The sequence below is a fragment of the Nerophis lumbriciformis genome, linkage group LG17 (genome assembly GCF_033978685.3).
Source record: "Nerophis lumbriciformis linkage group LG17, RoL_Nlum_v2.1, whole genome shotgun sequence".
Classification (NCBI taxonomy): domain Eukaryota; kingdom Metazoa; phylum Chordata; class Actinopteri; order Syngnathiformes; family Syngnathidae; genus Nerophis; species Nerophis lumbriciformis.
The window spans coordinates 38,202,687-38,218,319 of record NC_084564.2 but is presented as its reverse complement, the minus strand read 5'-3'; the positions used below and the strand labels follow the sequence as shown (position 1 = coordinate 38,218,319).

Here is a 15,633-nt window from a genome sequence, read left to right as displayed (position 1 = left end):
GGCCCACCGGATTATAAGGCGCATTAAAGGGATCTTTTTTTTTTTTTCTTAATGTAAAAGACTTCCTTGTGGTCTACATAACATGTGATGGTGGTTCTTTGGTCAAAATGTTGCATAGATGATGTTTTACACATCATCTTCAAGCCGCTTTCTGACAGTCGCCTTTTGTGGGCGGTCTTATTTACGTGGCTCACCTTCGACAGCGTCTTCTCCCCGTCATCTTTGTTGTAGCGGTGTAGCGTGCAAGGACGGGAGTGGAAGAAGTGTCCAAAGATGGAGCTAACTGTTTAAATGACATTCAGACTTTACTTCAATCAATAACGGAGCAGCATCTCCTCATCCGTGGCTCAATAAAACCGCCTGACCGGAACTCTCTAATAACTAAAGTTCCTTGGGTGAATAATGTAAACTCACTACACTGGTATGTTTTAGTGCTTTCATGGCGAGTTTACTGACAGATATAAGTAAGAACTTTACACTACTTTATATTAGAAATGGCAACAGCAGAGGATGAATGTCACATAAGAAGATAGAGAAAAAGAAGAAGCTTATCGACTACGGTGTCAACACGGACTACAAAGGCGGATGTGCGCACATTTTCAGGACTTATGCAGATCAGCACGTACCAGAAGATAAGAAAAGTTGCTTTTGCATAATATTGCGAAACAAAACGCCAGATAATGTCTTACCTTATACACACACCATAATAATACTCCTATGTTGAAGCACAGTACAATCCATCAAGCGGTGTGGCTTCATAGCTTACCAAAGTCCTACTAAAACATTTTGATTGATTTTTGAGCACCGTGTGTAATGTTCTATAATCTCAATGGAACATAACATTTGTATGTTGTTTACTTGAGTCATATTGCAGTCTACAGGTATCTCTTATGTGTGACTGCCATATACTGGTCACACCTCAATCAATCAATCAAAGTTCATTTATATAGCCCTAAATCACGAGTGTCTCAAAGGGCTGCACAAGCCACAATGACATCCTCGGCTCAGATCCGACATCAGCGCAAAATTCAACCTAATGGGCTCCAATGAGAAACCTTGGAGGGGACCGCAGATGTGGGGACCTCCCCCCACCCCCTTGTGTGACCGTTGCAATGGACGTTGAGTGGATCTAGTTAATAGTGAGAGAGTCCAGTCCATAGTGGGTCTAGTTAATAGTGTGATAGTCCAGTCCATAGTGGATCTAGTTAATAGTGTGAGAGTCCAGTCCATAGTGGATCTAGTTAATAGTGTGATAGTCCAGTCCATAGTGGATCTAGTTAATAGTGTGAGAGTCCAGTCCATAGTGGGTCTAACATAATAGTGTGAGAGTCCAGTCCATAGTGGATCTAGTTACTAGTGTGAGAGTCCAGTCCATAGTGGATCTAACATAATAGTGTGAGAGTCCAGTCCATAGTGAATCTAACATAATAGTGTGAGAGTCCAGTCCATAGTGGATCACACATAATAGTGTGAGAGTCCAGTCCATAGTGGATCTAACATAATAGTGTGAGAGTCCAGTCCATAGTGGATCAAACATAATATTGTGAGAGTCCAGTCCATAGTGGATCTAACATAATAGTGTGAGAGTCCAGTCCATAGTGGATCTAACATAATAGTGTGAGAGTCCAGTCCATAGTGGATCTAACATAACAGTGTGAGAGTCCAGTCCATAGTGGATCTAACATAATAGTGTGAGTCCAGTCCATAGTGGATCTAACATAATAGTGTGAGAGTCCAGTCCATAGTGGATCTAACATAATAGTGTGAGAGTCCAGTCCATAGTGGATCTAACATAATAGTGTGAGAGTCCAGTCCATAGTGGATCTAACGTAATAGTGTGAGAGTCCAGTCCATAGTGGATCTAACATAATAGTGTGAGAGTCCAGTCCATAGTGGATCTAACATAATAGTGTGAGAGTCCAGTCCATAATGGATCTAACATAATAGTGTGAGAGTCCAGTCCATAGTGGGGCTATCAGGGGATCATCTTGATCCAACAAGATGATCAAGTCAGCAGCGCAGAGACGTCATCAACTGACGCACAGATGAGTGGTCCCAGATCTGGGCCCCCACTTATCATTTCACCATGTACCAAAGAAAATACTTTTGAGGTCGGTAAGCACAACCAAATTTATTCCGTACATTAGGCGCACCGGGTTATAAAGCGCACTGTTGAGTTTTGAGAAAATTAAATGATTTTAGTTGCGCCTTATAGTCTGAAAAGTACGGTAGTCTATATATCGCACAAGCCTACTTTGACCCCATCCTTAAAATTACCACTTTGCTTTGAACATTTCGAAATAGACAACTCAGAGGTGACATAAACATTGCACATATTTAACCTTTGACCTCTGCTACCTCAGCCTTCTCAGATCAACAATTTGAAATCAATATGTTTGCTGTTAAGAGACGGTTTGAAGAGGATCAGTTATCAACTATTAACATGCCCTAATAGGTTCTGAGGGCCCCAGCACCGTCATCTTATACAGCATAGCCCAAATATACTGACAGCGATATCCCAACACTGGTATGACCACCGAGGGAATAAAATGGAGGCAAAAGAACATTCTGTATAACAGCGAGAGACAAACATCTATTGAGGGAGAAGCTAGCAGATCTCAAAGCTCGGACATCTCCAATAACTCACGCTGGCAAACTGCTGCCAGGTGAGGGCCCTCGCCGTAACAACTGTATGTTTCCTTTTGTTTCTCTTCCACGCCGTCCTCTCGCAGCGCCCGCAGGCTCCCTGACAGCTCGCATTGATCCACTTCACCATTGCTCAGCCCTGACGAATGGCTTCAAACCTGCAATAAGTGGGCAACCTTTCTCACATAGGCCCACGTCTAATATGCTACGGCGGGGCCGGGGGCCCCCCGGGGCGGGTGACGTGAGGAGATAAACAGCGGCGGGCGGGTCCTTTGTTCGTATGCAACGTTTTGGCATGTTGTAACAGGATGTTCAGTCGACGCGGCAACAATATTTCCCCAGATGATATCAACATGATTGCAATAATCTCGAGTTAAGCGCTCTTTACAATATGCCGCTGCGATAATCCAGCAGGTTGGGAAAGCTGGTTGTTTACCCTTAAATACACGTCCAATCAGTTTATATTGGATTAGCACCAAACAATGCAGTACACTCAACCAAAAAGACACCATCATCTCTCCCATGCCGCAAACGAGCGTACACAATGCATTATTCTATTTGTCTATGAGGTTAATTGCATTATTGTGGGGGTGGGGTGCGAGACAATGTTCCAATTCAACACAGCCTCCATAATGCAATCAGCACTTGTGAAATAAATATAAGACTTGAGTAGTGAGCAGCCGGGGAAACGATTGCAGGACACTTCGTTAGGTGCACCTGCAAATGTATTTCATTATCTCACAGGTGTCAAACTCAAGGATTCTGTGGCCCGCCACTTCATTTTATTTGGCCCTTGAAAACCTGGAAATAATATGTATCAATAAAGTACAGTAACTTTTCTTACTAAATGTATTCTTTCTAATTTGGGAGAAAAAAAAAAAGTACTCCATGTAATCGCAAACTTAAATATTGTCTAATTCATACTTGCCAACCTTGAGACCTCCAATTTCGGGAGGTGAGGGGTGGGGGGTGGGTGCGGGGGGCGTGGTTGGGGGCGTGGTTAAGAGGGGAGGAATATATTTACAGCTAGAATTCACCAAGTCAAGTATTTCATATACAGGTAAAAGCCAGTAAATTAGAATATTTTGAAAAACTTGATTTATTTCGGTAATTGCATTCAAAAGGTGTAACTTGTACATTATATTTATTCATTGCACACAGACTGATGCATTCAAATGTTTATTTCATTTAATTTTGATGATTTGAAGTGGCAACAAATGAAAATCCAAAATTCCGTGTGTCACAAAATTAGAATATTACTTAAGGCTAATACAAAAAAGGGATTTTTAGAAATGTTGGCTAACTGAAAAGTATGAAAATGAAAAATATGAGCATGTACAATACTCAATACTTGGTTGGAGCTCCTTTTGCCTCAATTACTGCGTTAATGCGGCGTGGCATGGAGTCGATGAGTTTCTGGCACTGCTCAGGTGTTATGAGAGCCCAGGTTGCTCTGATAGTGGCCTTCAACTCTTCTGCGTTTTTGGGTCTGGCATTCTGCATCTTCCTTTTCACAATACCCCACAAATTTTCTATGGGGCTAAGGTCAGGGGAGTTGGCGGGCCAATTTAGAACAGAAATACCATGGTCCGTAAACCAGGCACGGGTAGATTTTGCGCTGTGTGCAGGCGCCAAGTCCTGTTGGAACTTGAAATCTCCATCTCCATAGAGCAGGTCAGCAGCAGGAAGCATGAAGTGCTCTAAAACTTGCTGGTAGACGGCTGCGTTGACCCTGGATCTCAGGAAACAGAGTGGACCGACACCAGCAGATGACATGGCACCCCAAACCATCACTGATGGTGGAAACTTTACACTAGACTTCAGGCAACGTGGATCCTGTGCCTCTCCTGTCTTCCTCCAGACTCTGGGACCTCGATTTCCAAAAAAAATGCAAAATTTGCATGGTTGGGTGATGGTTTGGGGTGTCATGTCATCTGCTGGTGTCGGTCCACTCTGTTTCCTGAGATCCAGGGTCAATAATTGACTTTCAGTGAATTCTAGCTATATATATATATATATATATATATATATATATATATATATATATATAAGAAACACTTGAATTTCAGTGTTCATTTATTTACACATATACACACACATAACACTCATCTACTCATTGTTGAGTTAAGGGTTGAATTGTCCATCCTTGTTCTATTCTCTGTCACTATCTTTCTAACCATGCTGAACACCCTCTCTGATGATGCATTGCTGTGTGGCACGCACAAAAGTGCTTTCATCAAATGCACTAGATGGCAGTATTGTCCTGTTTAAGAGTGTCACAACATTACTGTTTACGGCAGACGGACTGCTTTACTGTAGACGTTCTTTATATTGTGGGAAAGCGGACTCAGGTCCGCATGGAGCTGGAGGGGGCGTGGCCTCCAGCTCCGCCTGAATTTCGGGAGAATTTCGGGAGAAAATTTGTCCCGGGAGGTTTTCGGGAGAGGCGCTGAATTTCGGGAGTCTCCCGGAAAATCCGGGAGGGTTGGCAGGTATGGTCTAATTATGCAAAAATATATTATCAAACATTCAAACCATTTTTTAAATAGAAATACCGTATTTTTCGGAGTATACGTCGCTCCGGAGTATAAGTCGCACCGGCCGAAAATGCATAATAAAGAAGGAAAAAAACATATATAAGTCGCACTGGAGTATAAGTCGCATTTTTTGGGGAAATGTATTTGATAAAAGCCAACACCAAGAATAGACATTTGAAAAGCAATTTAAAATAAATAAAGAATAGTGAACAACAGGCTGAATAAGTGTACGTTATATGAGGCATAAATAACCAACTGGTATGTTAACGTAACATATTATGGTAAGAGTCATTCAAATAACTATAACATATAGAACATGCTGTACGTTTACCAAACAATCTGTCACTCCTAATCGCTAAATCCCATGAAATCTTATACGTCTAGTCCAGGGGTGCTCACACTTTTTCTGCAGGCGAGCTACTTTTCAATTGATCAAGTCGTGGGGATCTACCTCATTCATATATATAATTTACATTTACTTATTTATGAAATATATGTTTTTGTTAACAAGTTAAAGGTGTTTAATGATAATGCAAGCATGTTTAACACATATAGTTAATATTGTTAAAAAATTAAAGGTGTTTAATGATAATACAAGTATGTTTAATACATATAGTTAATATTGTTAACAAGTAAAAGGTGTTTAAAGATAATGCAACATGTTTAACACTTATAGTTAATATTGTTAAAAAATTAAAGGTGTTTAATGATAATACAAGCATGTTTAATACATATAGTTAATATTGTTAACAAGTTAAAGGTGTTTAATGATAATACAAGCATGTTTAACACATAGTTAATATTGTTAAAAAATTAAAGGTGTTCAATGATAATACAAGAAAGAATGTTTAATACATATAGTTAATATTGTTAACAACTTAAAGGTGTTTAAAGATAATACAAGCATGTTTAACACATATAGTTAATATTGTTAATAACTTAAAGGTGTTTAAAGATAATACAAGCATGTTTAACACATATAGATTCCTTTCTTTCATGAAGACAAGAATATAAGTTGGTGTATTACCTGATTCTGATGACTTGCATTGATTATGTAGTGGTGGTGATAAGGTCCGCATTTTCGAATGGAGGAGAAAAAAAGTCCTCCTTTCTGTCCAATACCACATGAAAGTGGTTGGTTTTTGGCATCTTATTTGTCCAGCTTCCATACTCCTTTGTATACACTTTACAAGAAATACATTGTCGGCAAACTCCGTAGCTTGCTAGCTTGTGCACGCCAGCTTTCTGAGACTCTTATTTCGGTAGCACAGGCAGGATGAAGCAGAGCTAATATTGTGCAACTGTGCAGTCGGTCTTTGGAGTTTTGACGACAGGTACGGCGCCAGAGTCTGTTGAAATAAAGTGTTTCTCGCCTTCCAGTCGGTAATTTTAATGAGCTGGCAGCAGCCAGCGTCATCTCAGAAGACCCTCGGGTGCCGTGAATGTCAATCAAGTGACGAAAGTGACGTCATAGTGAAGATTTATGATCGCTCATGTTTAGGACTATTTTTTTAATGCCTGGCTGGTGATCGACTGACACACCCTCCGAGGTCGACCGGTAGCTCGCGATCGGCGTAATGAGCACCCCTGGTCTAGTCTCTTACCTGAATGAGCTAAATAATATTATTTGATATTTTACGGTAATGTGTTCATCATTTCACACATAAGTCGCTCCTGAGTATAAGTCGCACCCCCGGCCAAACCATGAAAAAAAACTGCAACTTATAGTCCGAAAAATACGGTACTAATAAAGGAAATTAAATGAGCTCAAATATACCGACAAACAAGGCGTAATGATACAATATGTACATACAGCTAGCCTAAATATCATTTTAGCATCGATTACTTTCCAGTCATGCATTGACCAAATATGCCTGATAAGCACTCCAGCAAATCAATAACATCAACAAAGCTCACCTTGCTGCATTCACGTAAAGCATAAAGCATTTGGTGGACAAAATGAGACAGAGGAGTGGCATCAAACACGTCTTTCTGTGGCAGCATCGGAGAAAGTTGTACATGTAAACAAACTACGATGAGTTCAAGGATCGCTGAAATTAGTAGCCTAATACTCTCATCAGTGAAGCATGTATAACATAAGCAGTGGGATTTCTAACAATTAGGAATACTTGTGTCATGTTTGTTCACCTACAGAAAATATATTCAAACAAAAAATATATTTTCTTTATCTTTTTCCATTTTCACACATCTCTGAAAGAGGTACAGGGAGCCACTAGGGCGGCGCTAAAGAGCCGCGGGTTGCTGACCCCCTTGCAATGGAAGTGGCGCGTTAGATCAAATCACAAAAGTCAAAAATATTAGAACCAAGATGTGGACTCAGCAGTACACGCCATACACACATTGTGAGAACGTGTTGTGTGGTACACACAGTAGACGCGGACCTAATATTGCGATCAGCGGGTGCATACGTTTCGTTTCCCTATACCTTTCCTGAGGACCCGTTGACTTTTCCCAGCACCCCTGCAGCCAGTGACGACCCCAGAAGTGCAAAATTCATCAACATTGCATATAATAAGTGTTGCTGGTCATTTTGTCTATCTATTTATGTGCACAAGGCAAGAAGTGACAATAACAACAACAACACACACCAAGCTGTGAGGGACTGAACCCTGCAGCATGCTGACATTTGAACTGTTACACATGTGTCAGTAATGTCAGCAGGAGGGAGATAACACACACACACACACACACACACTCGTGTATTTGCTGCCTTCTTGAGACCCCCGGAAAATGCATACATTGTAAATATAAAAAAGGTAAGCTTTTAGTTATTTTTTGAATTTTTGAATTGTTTGTTTGTAACTGTTTTTTAATCTTCACTATTTACTTCAAGTTATTACAGTATGTCTCTGTATACATTTTTTTCCCACAAATTTTGACCAAAGGGGGCGCTTGTCAATTTCTTACACACACTTGTTATTTCATATGTTGACCAGAGGGGGAGCACTTCAAATTTTTACAACACACTTGTTATTTCATATGTTGACCAGAGGGGGAGCATTTTTAAAACCATCCATCCGTTTTCTACCGCTTGTCCCTTTTGGGGTTGCGAGGGGTGCTGGAGCCTATCTCAGCTGCATTCGGGCGGAAGGCAGGGTACACCCTGGACAAGTCGCCACCTCATCGCAGGGCCAACACAGACAGACAACATTCACACACTAGGGCCAATTTGGTGTTGCCAATCAGACACAGTCAATTTGAAAAATCCCTCCTTTTTGGGACCACCCTAATGTTGATAGATTCCACCACCAGGGGTGCAAATGAGATCTCTATTTTTCGGGTTTTTTTGTAATGTGCTTAAAAGCCAATGACAAAAAGGAGTCACGGACCACAGATGGCCCCTATGTCGCACTTTGGGCAACCCAGCTGTAGAAGCTAACTGTTAATGGCCACTATAGTCTTAGTCATTGGCGTTGTTAGGCCTATTTTAGGGCTCTCCCCTAAAATATTCTTAAGCCCCCCTAAATAATTTGGTGTTATATATATATATATATTTTTTTTTTTCTTACAAATACATGCCGACATATTCATTATAAAGTGGCCCGAATATGAGTTTAAATAAATAATCATATAACCTGTTATTATTCACTCAGTTTCCCCTCACTTCATAGCGTAAGGTAGAGAGCCCCTTTAGTGCGTCGGCATCCAAGCCATTCCACTTGTTCATATAGAAAATGCTCACATCACTCAAATTCCAGTCCGCATATTCTCTGCGACCTTGCTTGCGGTCCTGCAGGTGTACGAAGCACATTATCTTCCTTTACAATGAGTGAAGCTGTACGAAACCTTGTGTGTGCAATTGTAAATAATTTAGTTTTTAAGTTTTGTGTTTCTTGTAGAATCTATATAAAGTAATATACATTAGCCTATTGTTAAAATAATGACAAAAACATCATTAAATATATTTGTTTTATTGTATTATTACATTAATAGCTGTTGTATTATTATAGGATGGTTTGTTAAACATTTCATAGGATTTTCAGAGGTAGGAAAAACCAAGACATTTAATATAAAATGTAAAATGAATAAATACATGAAAAGAAAAAGAAAAAAAATGGTTAAAAGCCATCGTTTCGGGGAGCATTTCATTTTGTCCCGTGCATTTTTAAAGAATAATAATAATAACAATGAATAATTTCTAAGTCTTTGTTAGCCGTTTGTGAAGTTGTGTGCTTGTGTACGTTCGCTCGCATCCTGTGCATCTCCTGGGGGCTAAGCCCTCCCCTGTCCTTAAAAGCTAGTGACGCCCCTGGTCTTAGTACCGTAGTGTATTTGTTCATCCTATAGTAACATATGGGACGCGGGTTGTCTTACGTCAGCGCCGGAAGTCGTAAAATATGCTGTTCACCTGGCGGGCTTTTTCCGAGGATGAATAGGGAAGTCCTTCTTTAGCTGCCGTCTTGTTCTATCACATCGGGACGGCGTGGCGCAGTGGTAGAGTGGCCGTGCGCAACCCAAGGGTCCCTGGTTCAATCCCCACCTAGTACCAACCTCGTCATGTCCGTTGTGTCCTGAGCAAGACACTTCACCCTTGCTCCTGATGGGTGCTGGTTAGCGCCTTGCATGGCAGCTCCCTCCATCAGTGTGTGAATGTGTGTGTGAATGGGTAAATGTGGAAGTAGTGTCAAAGCGCTTTGAGTACCTTGAAGGTAGAAAAGCGCTATACAAGTACAACCCATTTATCATTTATCATTTATATATTGCTCCCTTTGCACCTGTCAATGTTTACTTTTGTACGCACATTAAATCAAGAAAAAAATCCTGATTTTGGAGCCATGTTCACGGACTCTAGTATTTGGCTCTCTATTAGATGCAATGGTTTTTCTTATTGGGACCATGATTTATGTCCTAACTTGTTCACCGGTCCTAATATGGAAGGTAAGTTGCCTTGTTGATGTCTCAAGAAGGGTAGAAATACAAGAACACACACACACTCATACACACACGTTGACTGACACTGAGGTCTTTGCTGGGAAATGATCAAGAATTGAGAGTGCACACTGATTTACTGATTCATGCACAGACATGTCAGATGTACACACACACACACACCCTCAAAGAGGATATGAGAGCTGCATTGCGTGTGTTTGTGCTTTAGTTGTTTTTCTTTGCTCCAAAACACATTCGCAGTCATGCTAATATGTTAACCCTGCAAGTTTGAACCTCGTGCATTGCTGCATTTTGCAGGACGTTCACTTGACGTAATGCAGCGCTACTTTATTGCTGCCTGTGCAATTGTGCGGTACTTTCTTGATGTGGATTTATGCATGTACATAAACGCCTAACACCGATTCAACCACAACGGACACGCTTGAGACCGGCGCCGAATTGACGGCCCGAGTGCGTCATTGCGCGTGACACGTGCGGCCGCTCAGTTGCGCACTCGCGTCCCCGCGTGCGCGGGAGCGAAGGAGATTGCCGCTGAAATGCGAGGGGACTCTGGTGCAAACAACTTGCGCGCGCACAACCGCTCAAACGCACAACATTAGAATAGCGTGCAGCAAACTTACCTTTCAGGAGAAAAGCCATCGAAATGACGACGAGGGAGAGAGAGAGCGCCAGAGATCCGCTTGCCGTGCTCGCCATGGTGGACACCTGCTGGAGACTGGCGGAGCTGGATCACCTACAGTCGGCCATGGGTGGAAGTGTGCACCCGGGAGGAGAGAGAGAGAGGGAGGGAGAGAGAGAAAGAGAGAGAGAGGGGAGGAGGAAGGAGGAGGGATCAAATAATCTGCTATCCTCAAGCATCCCTGAATGATGTAGCTCTGCATTAAATATAATGGTGATAAACACACACAATCATGCAAGTCATTGTGTGAATGCTCCAATGCTGAAGTTGAAGTGAAATGCTGACAGAATGTAGTATGAATGTAAGAATAGTTTGAATGCTGAAGAGTTTGAATTTCCAGGAAAACTGGAATTTGGTTTTGAACTTGGGAAAGTGATAGTTTGAATGTCCAGGATGAGTGGAATGTGTTGATGTTGGAATGGTTTGAATAGGTTGATAAATGTGGGAATTGTGCAACTAGGAAAAATGTCCCATTCATTTCAAAAGGGAACTTCCTGGAAATTTGGGAATTTGGGCAAAAGGGGGAAGAAAACTTTAACTTGGAAAAAAGGTTAGTTTGAATTTCCAGAATGGTGGAATATGTTGAAGGTGGAATGGTTTGAATATAGGTTGATAAATGTGGGAATTGTGCAACTTGGAAAAATGTCCCATTCATTTCAAAAGGGAACTTCCTGGAAATTTGGGAATTTGGGGCAACGGGGGAATTTTTTTTAACTTGGAAAAAAAGGTAGTTTGAATTTCCAGAATGGTGGAATGTGTTGAAGGCGGAATGGTTTGAATAGGTTGATAAATGTGGGAATTGTTCAACTTGGAAAAATGTCCCATTCATTTAAAAAGAAACTTCCTGGAAATGTGGGAATTGTGGGAAAAGCGGGATTTAAAAAAAAATTATTAGGAGCATGAATGTCCTGAATGAGCTGAATTGGTTGGTGTTGGAATTGTTTAAATCGGGCAAGAAATGTTGAAGTAGTAAATGGTAATAGGGAATTTCGGGAAAATCGGGAATTTTTTTGAACTTGGAAAAAAGGGTCGTTTGAATTTCCAGAATATGTGGAATGTGTTGAAGGTGGAATGGTTTGAATAGGTTGATAAATGTGGGAATTGTTCAACTTGGAAAAATGTCCCATTCATTTAAAAAGAAACTTCCTGGAAATGTGGGAAATGTGGGAATTGTGGGAAAAGCGGGATTTAAAAAAAATGATTAGGAGCATGAATGTCCTGAATGAGCAGAATTGGTTGGTGTTGGAATTGTTTAAATCGGGCAAGAAATGTTGAAGTAGTAAATGGTAACAGGGAATTTTGGGAAAATCGGGAATTTTTTTGAACTTGGAAAAAAGGGTCGTTTGAATTTCCAGAATATATGGAATGTGTTGAAGGTGGAATGGTTTGAACAGGTTGATAAATGTGGGAATGTGCAACTTGGAAAAATGTCCCATTCATTTCAAAGGGAACTTCCTGGAAATTCGGGAATTGTGGGAAAAGCGGGATTTTTTTTGAAAATGATTAAGAGCATGAATGTCCTGACTGAGCTGCATTGGTTGGTGTTGGAATTGTTTAAATCGGGCAAGAAATGTTTAAGTAGTAAATGGTATTAGGGAATTTTGGGAAAATCGGGAATTTTTTTGAACTTGGAAAAAAAGTTATTTTGAATTTCCAGAATGGTGGAATGTGTTGAAGGCGGAATGGTTTGAATAGGTTGATAAATGTGGGAATTGTGCAACTTGGAAAAATGTCCCATTCATTTCAAAGGGAACTTCCTGGAAGTTTGGGAATTGTGGGAAAAGTGGGATTAAAAAAAAAAAAATTATTAGGAGCATGAATGAGCTGAATTGGTTGGTGTTGGAATTGATTAAATCGGGCAAGAAATGTTGAAGTAGTAAATGGTATTAGGGAATTTTGGGAAAACCGGGAATTTTTTTAACCTGTAAAAAAGGTTAGTTTGACTTTCCAGAATGGTGGAATGTGTTGAAGGCGGAATGGTTTGAATAGGTTGATAAATGTGAGAATTGTTCAACTTGGAAAAATGTCCCATTCATTAAAAAGAAACTTCCTGTAAATGTGGGAATTGTGGGAAAAGCGGGATTTAAAAAAAATGATTAGGAGCATGAATGTCCTGAATGAGCAGAATTGGTTGGTGTTGGAATTGTTTAAATCGGGCAAGAAATGTTGAAGTAGTAAATGGTAATAGGGAATTTTGGGAAAATCGGGAATTTTTTTGAACTTGGGAAAAAAAGGTAGTTTGACTTTCCAGAATGGTGGAATGTTTTGAAGGTGGAATGGTTTGAATAGGTTGACAAATGTGGGAATTGTGCAACTTGGAAAAATGTCCCATTCATTTCAAAGGGAACTTCCTGGAAATTTGGGAATTGTGGGAAAAGCGGGATTTTTTTGAAAATGATTAAGAGCAGGTGGAATGGTGGAATGGTTTGAATGGGTTGAAGAATGTGGGAATTGTGGAAGTTTGAAAAATGGACAATTCATTTTGAATGGGGGAAAATGCACAAAAACAAAAGGAATTATGGGAAATCCAGGATTTTTTTTTTATAGAATTGTTGAAGTAGAGCACACAATTCCTGAACAGGCTGAATATTCTGAAGTCGGAACGGTTCGAATCAGATGGAAAATGTGGGAATTGTAGATTATTTGAAGAATGTTCCATTCATTTCAATGGGAATTTCAGAAAAAATTGGGAGTTTCGGGAAAAGCGGGAATTTTTTTGAAAATGGTAAAAAACGTGAATGCACTGATTTTTTCAAATCGGTCGAGAAATGTTGAAGTAGTAACATGTTGAATTGAGAAGTGTTATTACAGAATTCCTGGAATTTCAGGAAAACCGGGAATTTTTACAGTTCAATAAACAACTTTGTTTTTTGTCCTGATTGAGAGGAATGTTTTGACGGTGGAACGGTTGAAATGTATTGAAAAATGTGGAAGGAGTAGTCGCCAGAAAAAGGGTGGAAATAGGGCTTTGGAAAAGCAGGAATTCTGGAAAATCCTGGAATGTTTTTGTACTTAAAAAAATTACAGTTTGAATTTCCAGAATGGTAAAATGTGTTGAAGGTGGAATGGTTTGAATAGGTTGAAAACTGTGGAAATGGTGGAAGTTTGAAAAATGGCCAATTCATCTTGAATGGGGAAAATGCACAAAAACAAAAGGAATTATGGGAAATTCCTGAACAGGCTGAATATTTTGAAGTTGGAACAGTTCGAATCAGATGGAAAATGTGGGAATTGTAGATTATTTGAAGAATGTTCCATTCATTTCAATGGGAATTTCAGAAAAAAAAAATTTCGGTCGAGAAATGTTGGAGTCGTCACATTTTTAATTGAGAAATGGTATTAAGAAATTCCAGGAATTTCGGGAAAACTGGGAATTTTTCCAGTTAAAAAAAAAAAAACATTGTTTTTTTTGTCCTGATTAAGAGGAGTGTTTGGACGGTGGAATGGTTGAAGTGGGTTGAAAAATGTGGAAGGAGTAGTCGCCTGAAAAAAGGGTCAAAAAAAGGGTTTGAAAAAAAGAGAATTCTGGGAATTCCTGGAAAAAAAAAATTTGGAACTTCAAACTGGAAATTCCAGGATTTTCCAGAACTCCTGCTTTTCCAAAGCCCTATTTCCACCCCTTTTTTTCTGGCGACTACTCCTTCCACATTTTTCAACGCATTTCAACCGTTACACCGTCAAAAACATTCCTCTTAAATCAGGACAAAAAATGAAGCTGTTTTTTTGAACTGCAAAAATTCCAGGTTTTCCCGAAATTCCGTAATACCATTTCTTAATTCAACATGTTACTACTTCAACATTTCTCCACCGATTTGAAAAATTCTAACACCAACCATTTCAACTCATTCAGACCATTCAAAATGAATTGGTGCATTTTTCAAACTTCCACCATTTCCACATTTTTCAACTGATTCAAATCATCCCAACTTCAACACATTCCACCATTCTGGAAATTCAAACTTCCCTTTTTCCCAAGTTAAAAAAAATTACAAGATTTTCCAGAATTCCTAGTTTTCCAAAGCCCTATTTCCATCCCTTTTTTCTGGCGACTACTCCTTCCACATTTTTCAACGCATTTCAACCGTTCCACCGTCAAAACATTCCTCTTAATTAGGACAGGAAAAATTCCCGGTTTTCCTTAAATTCCAGGAATTCCGTAATACCACTTCTCAATTCAACATGTTACGTCAACATTTCTCGACCGATTTGAAAAATTTTAACACCACCCTTTTCACCTCATTCAGACCAAAGTTTTACCATTTAAAAAAAAAATTCCCGCTTTTCCCGAAATTCCCAATTTTGGGGGAAAATTCCCATTGAAATCAATGGGACATTCTTCAAAGTTCCACAACTCCCACATTTGTCATCTGCAGCCTGTTTGGGAATTATGTGCTCCACTTCAACACTTCTAAAAATTTCCAGGATTTCAGTTTAACTTCAGCATTGGAGAATTCACAATCTTCTGGTTGTGTGTTAGTGTCACGGCCTGAATTGGACTGTGAACACAGGCGCATTGGTCCGGAAGTAGTCCTTTATTGCGACAAGGGAAGGGGTCCAAAACCATAGACATCTTATAAGAGTACGCAGCATGGCGCTGAAGAGACGCGGGGCCGCCATCTTGGAGTGGTGATCCGCTCCACTCAGTGCAATTAATTTGGCAGGAGCAATGAACTGTCAGCGCATTTAATCCATTTTACCTCACTGAATACCACTGATTTTCAAGCGCTTTTTTGTCGTACGTGTAGCTATGATAAAGGACTCATGTTTTGGTGTGTTTTATTATTCATAGTTTGCTTAACAGTAATAGAATATTCATATATGCTATAAGTGACCAGACGTCCGAGATCAAAACCGAATATA

General features: G+C 40.0%; 1 protein-coding gene across 4 annotated transcripts in view; it reads right to left on the bottom strand.

Annotated features, from left to right (window-relative positions):
• cadm1b (cell adhesion molecule 1b) overlaps positions 1-10,854 on the bottom strand; it is an 802,412-nt gene extending 791,558 nt beyond the window's left edge. For 3 of the 4 annotated variants that reach the window (XM_061973183.1, XM_061973185.1, XM_061973186.1), the window contains exon 1: positions 10,715-10,823. In XM_061973183.1, the coding sequence (XP_061829167.1) occupies positions 10,715-10,790 (76 nt within the window). In that variant the 5' untranslated portion in view covers positions 10,791-10,823. Of the gene's footprint in view, positions 1-10,714 lie in introns of all 4 variants that reach the window. The other variant, XM_061973184.1, reaches the window with a different exon arrangement.
• Between the last annotated feature and the right edge of the window lie 4,779 nt (positions 10,855-15,633).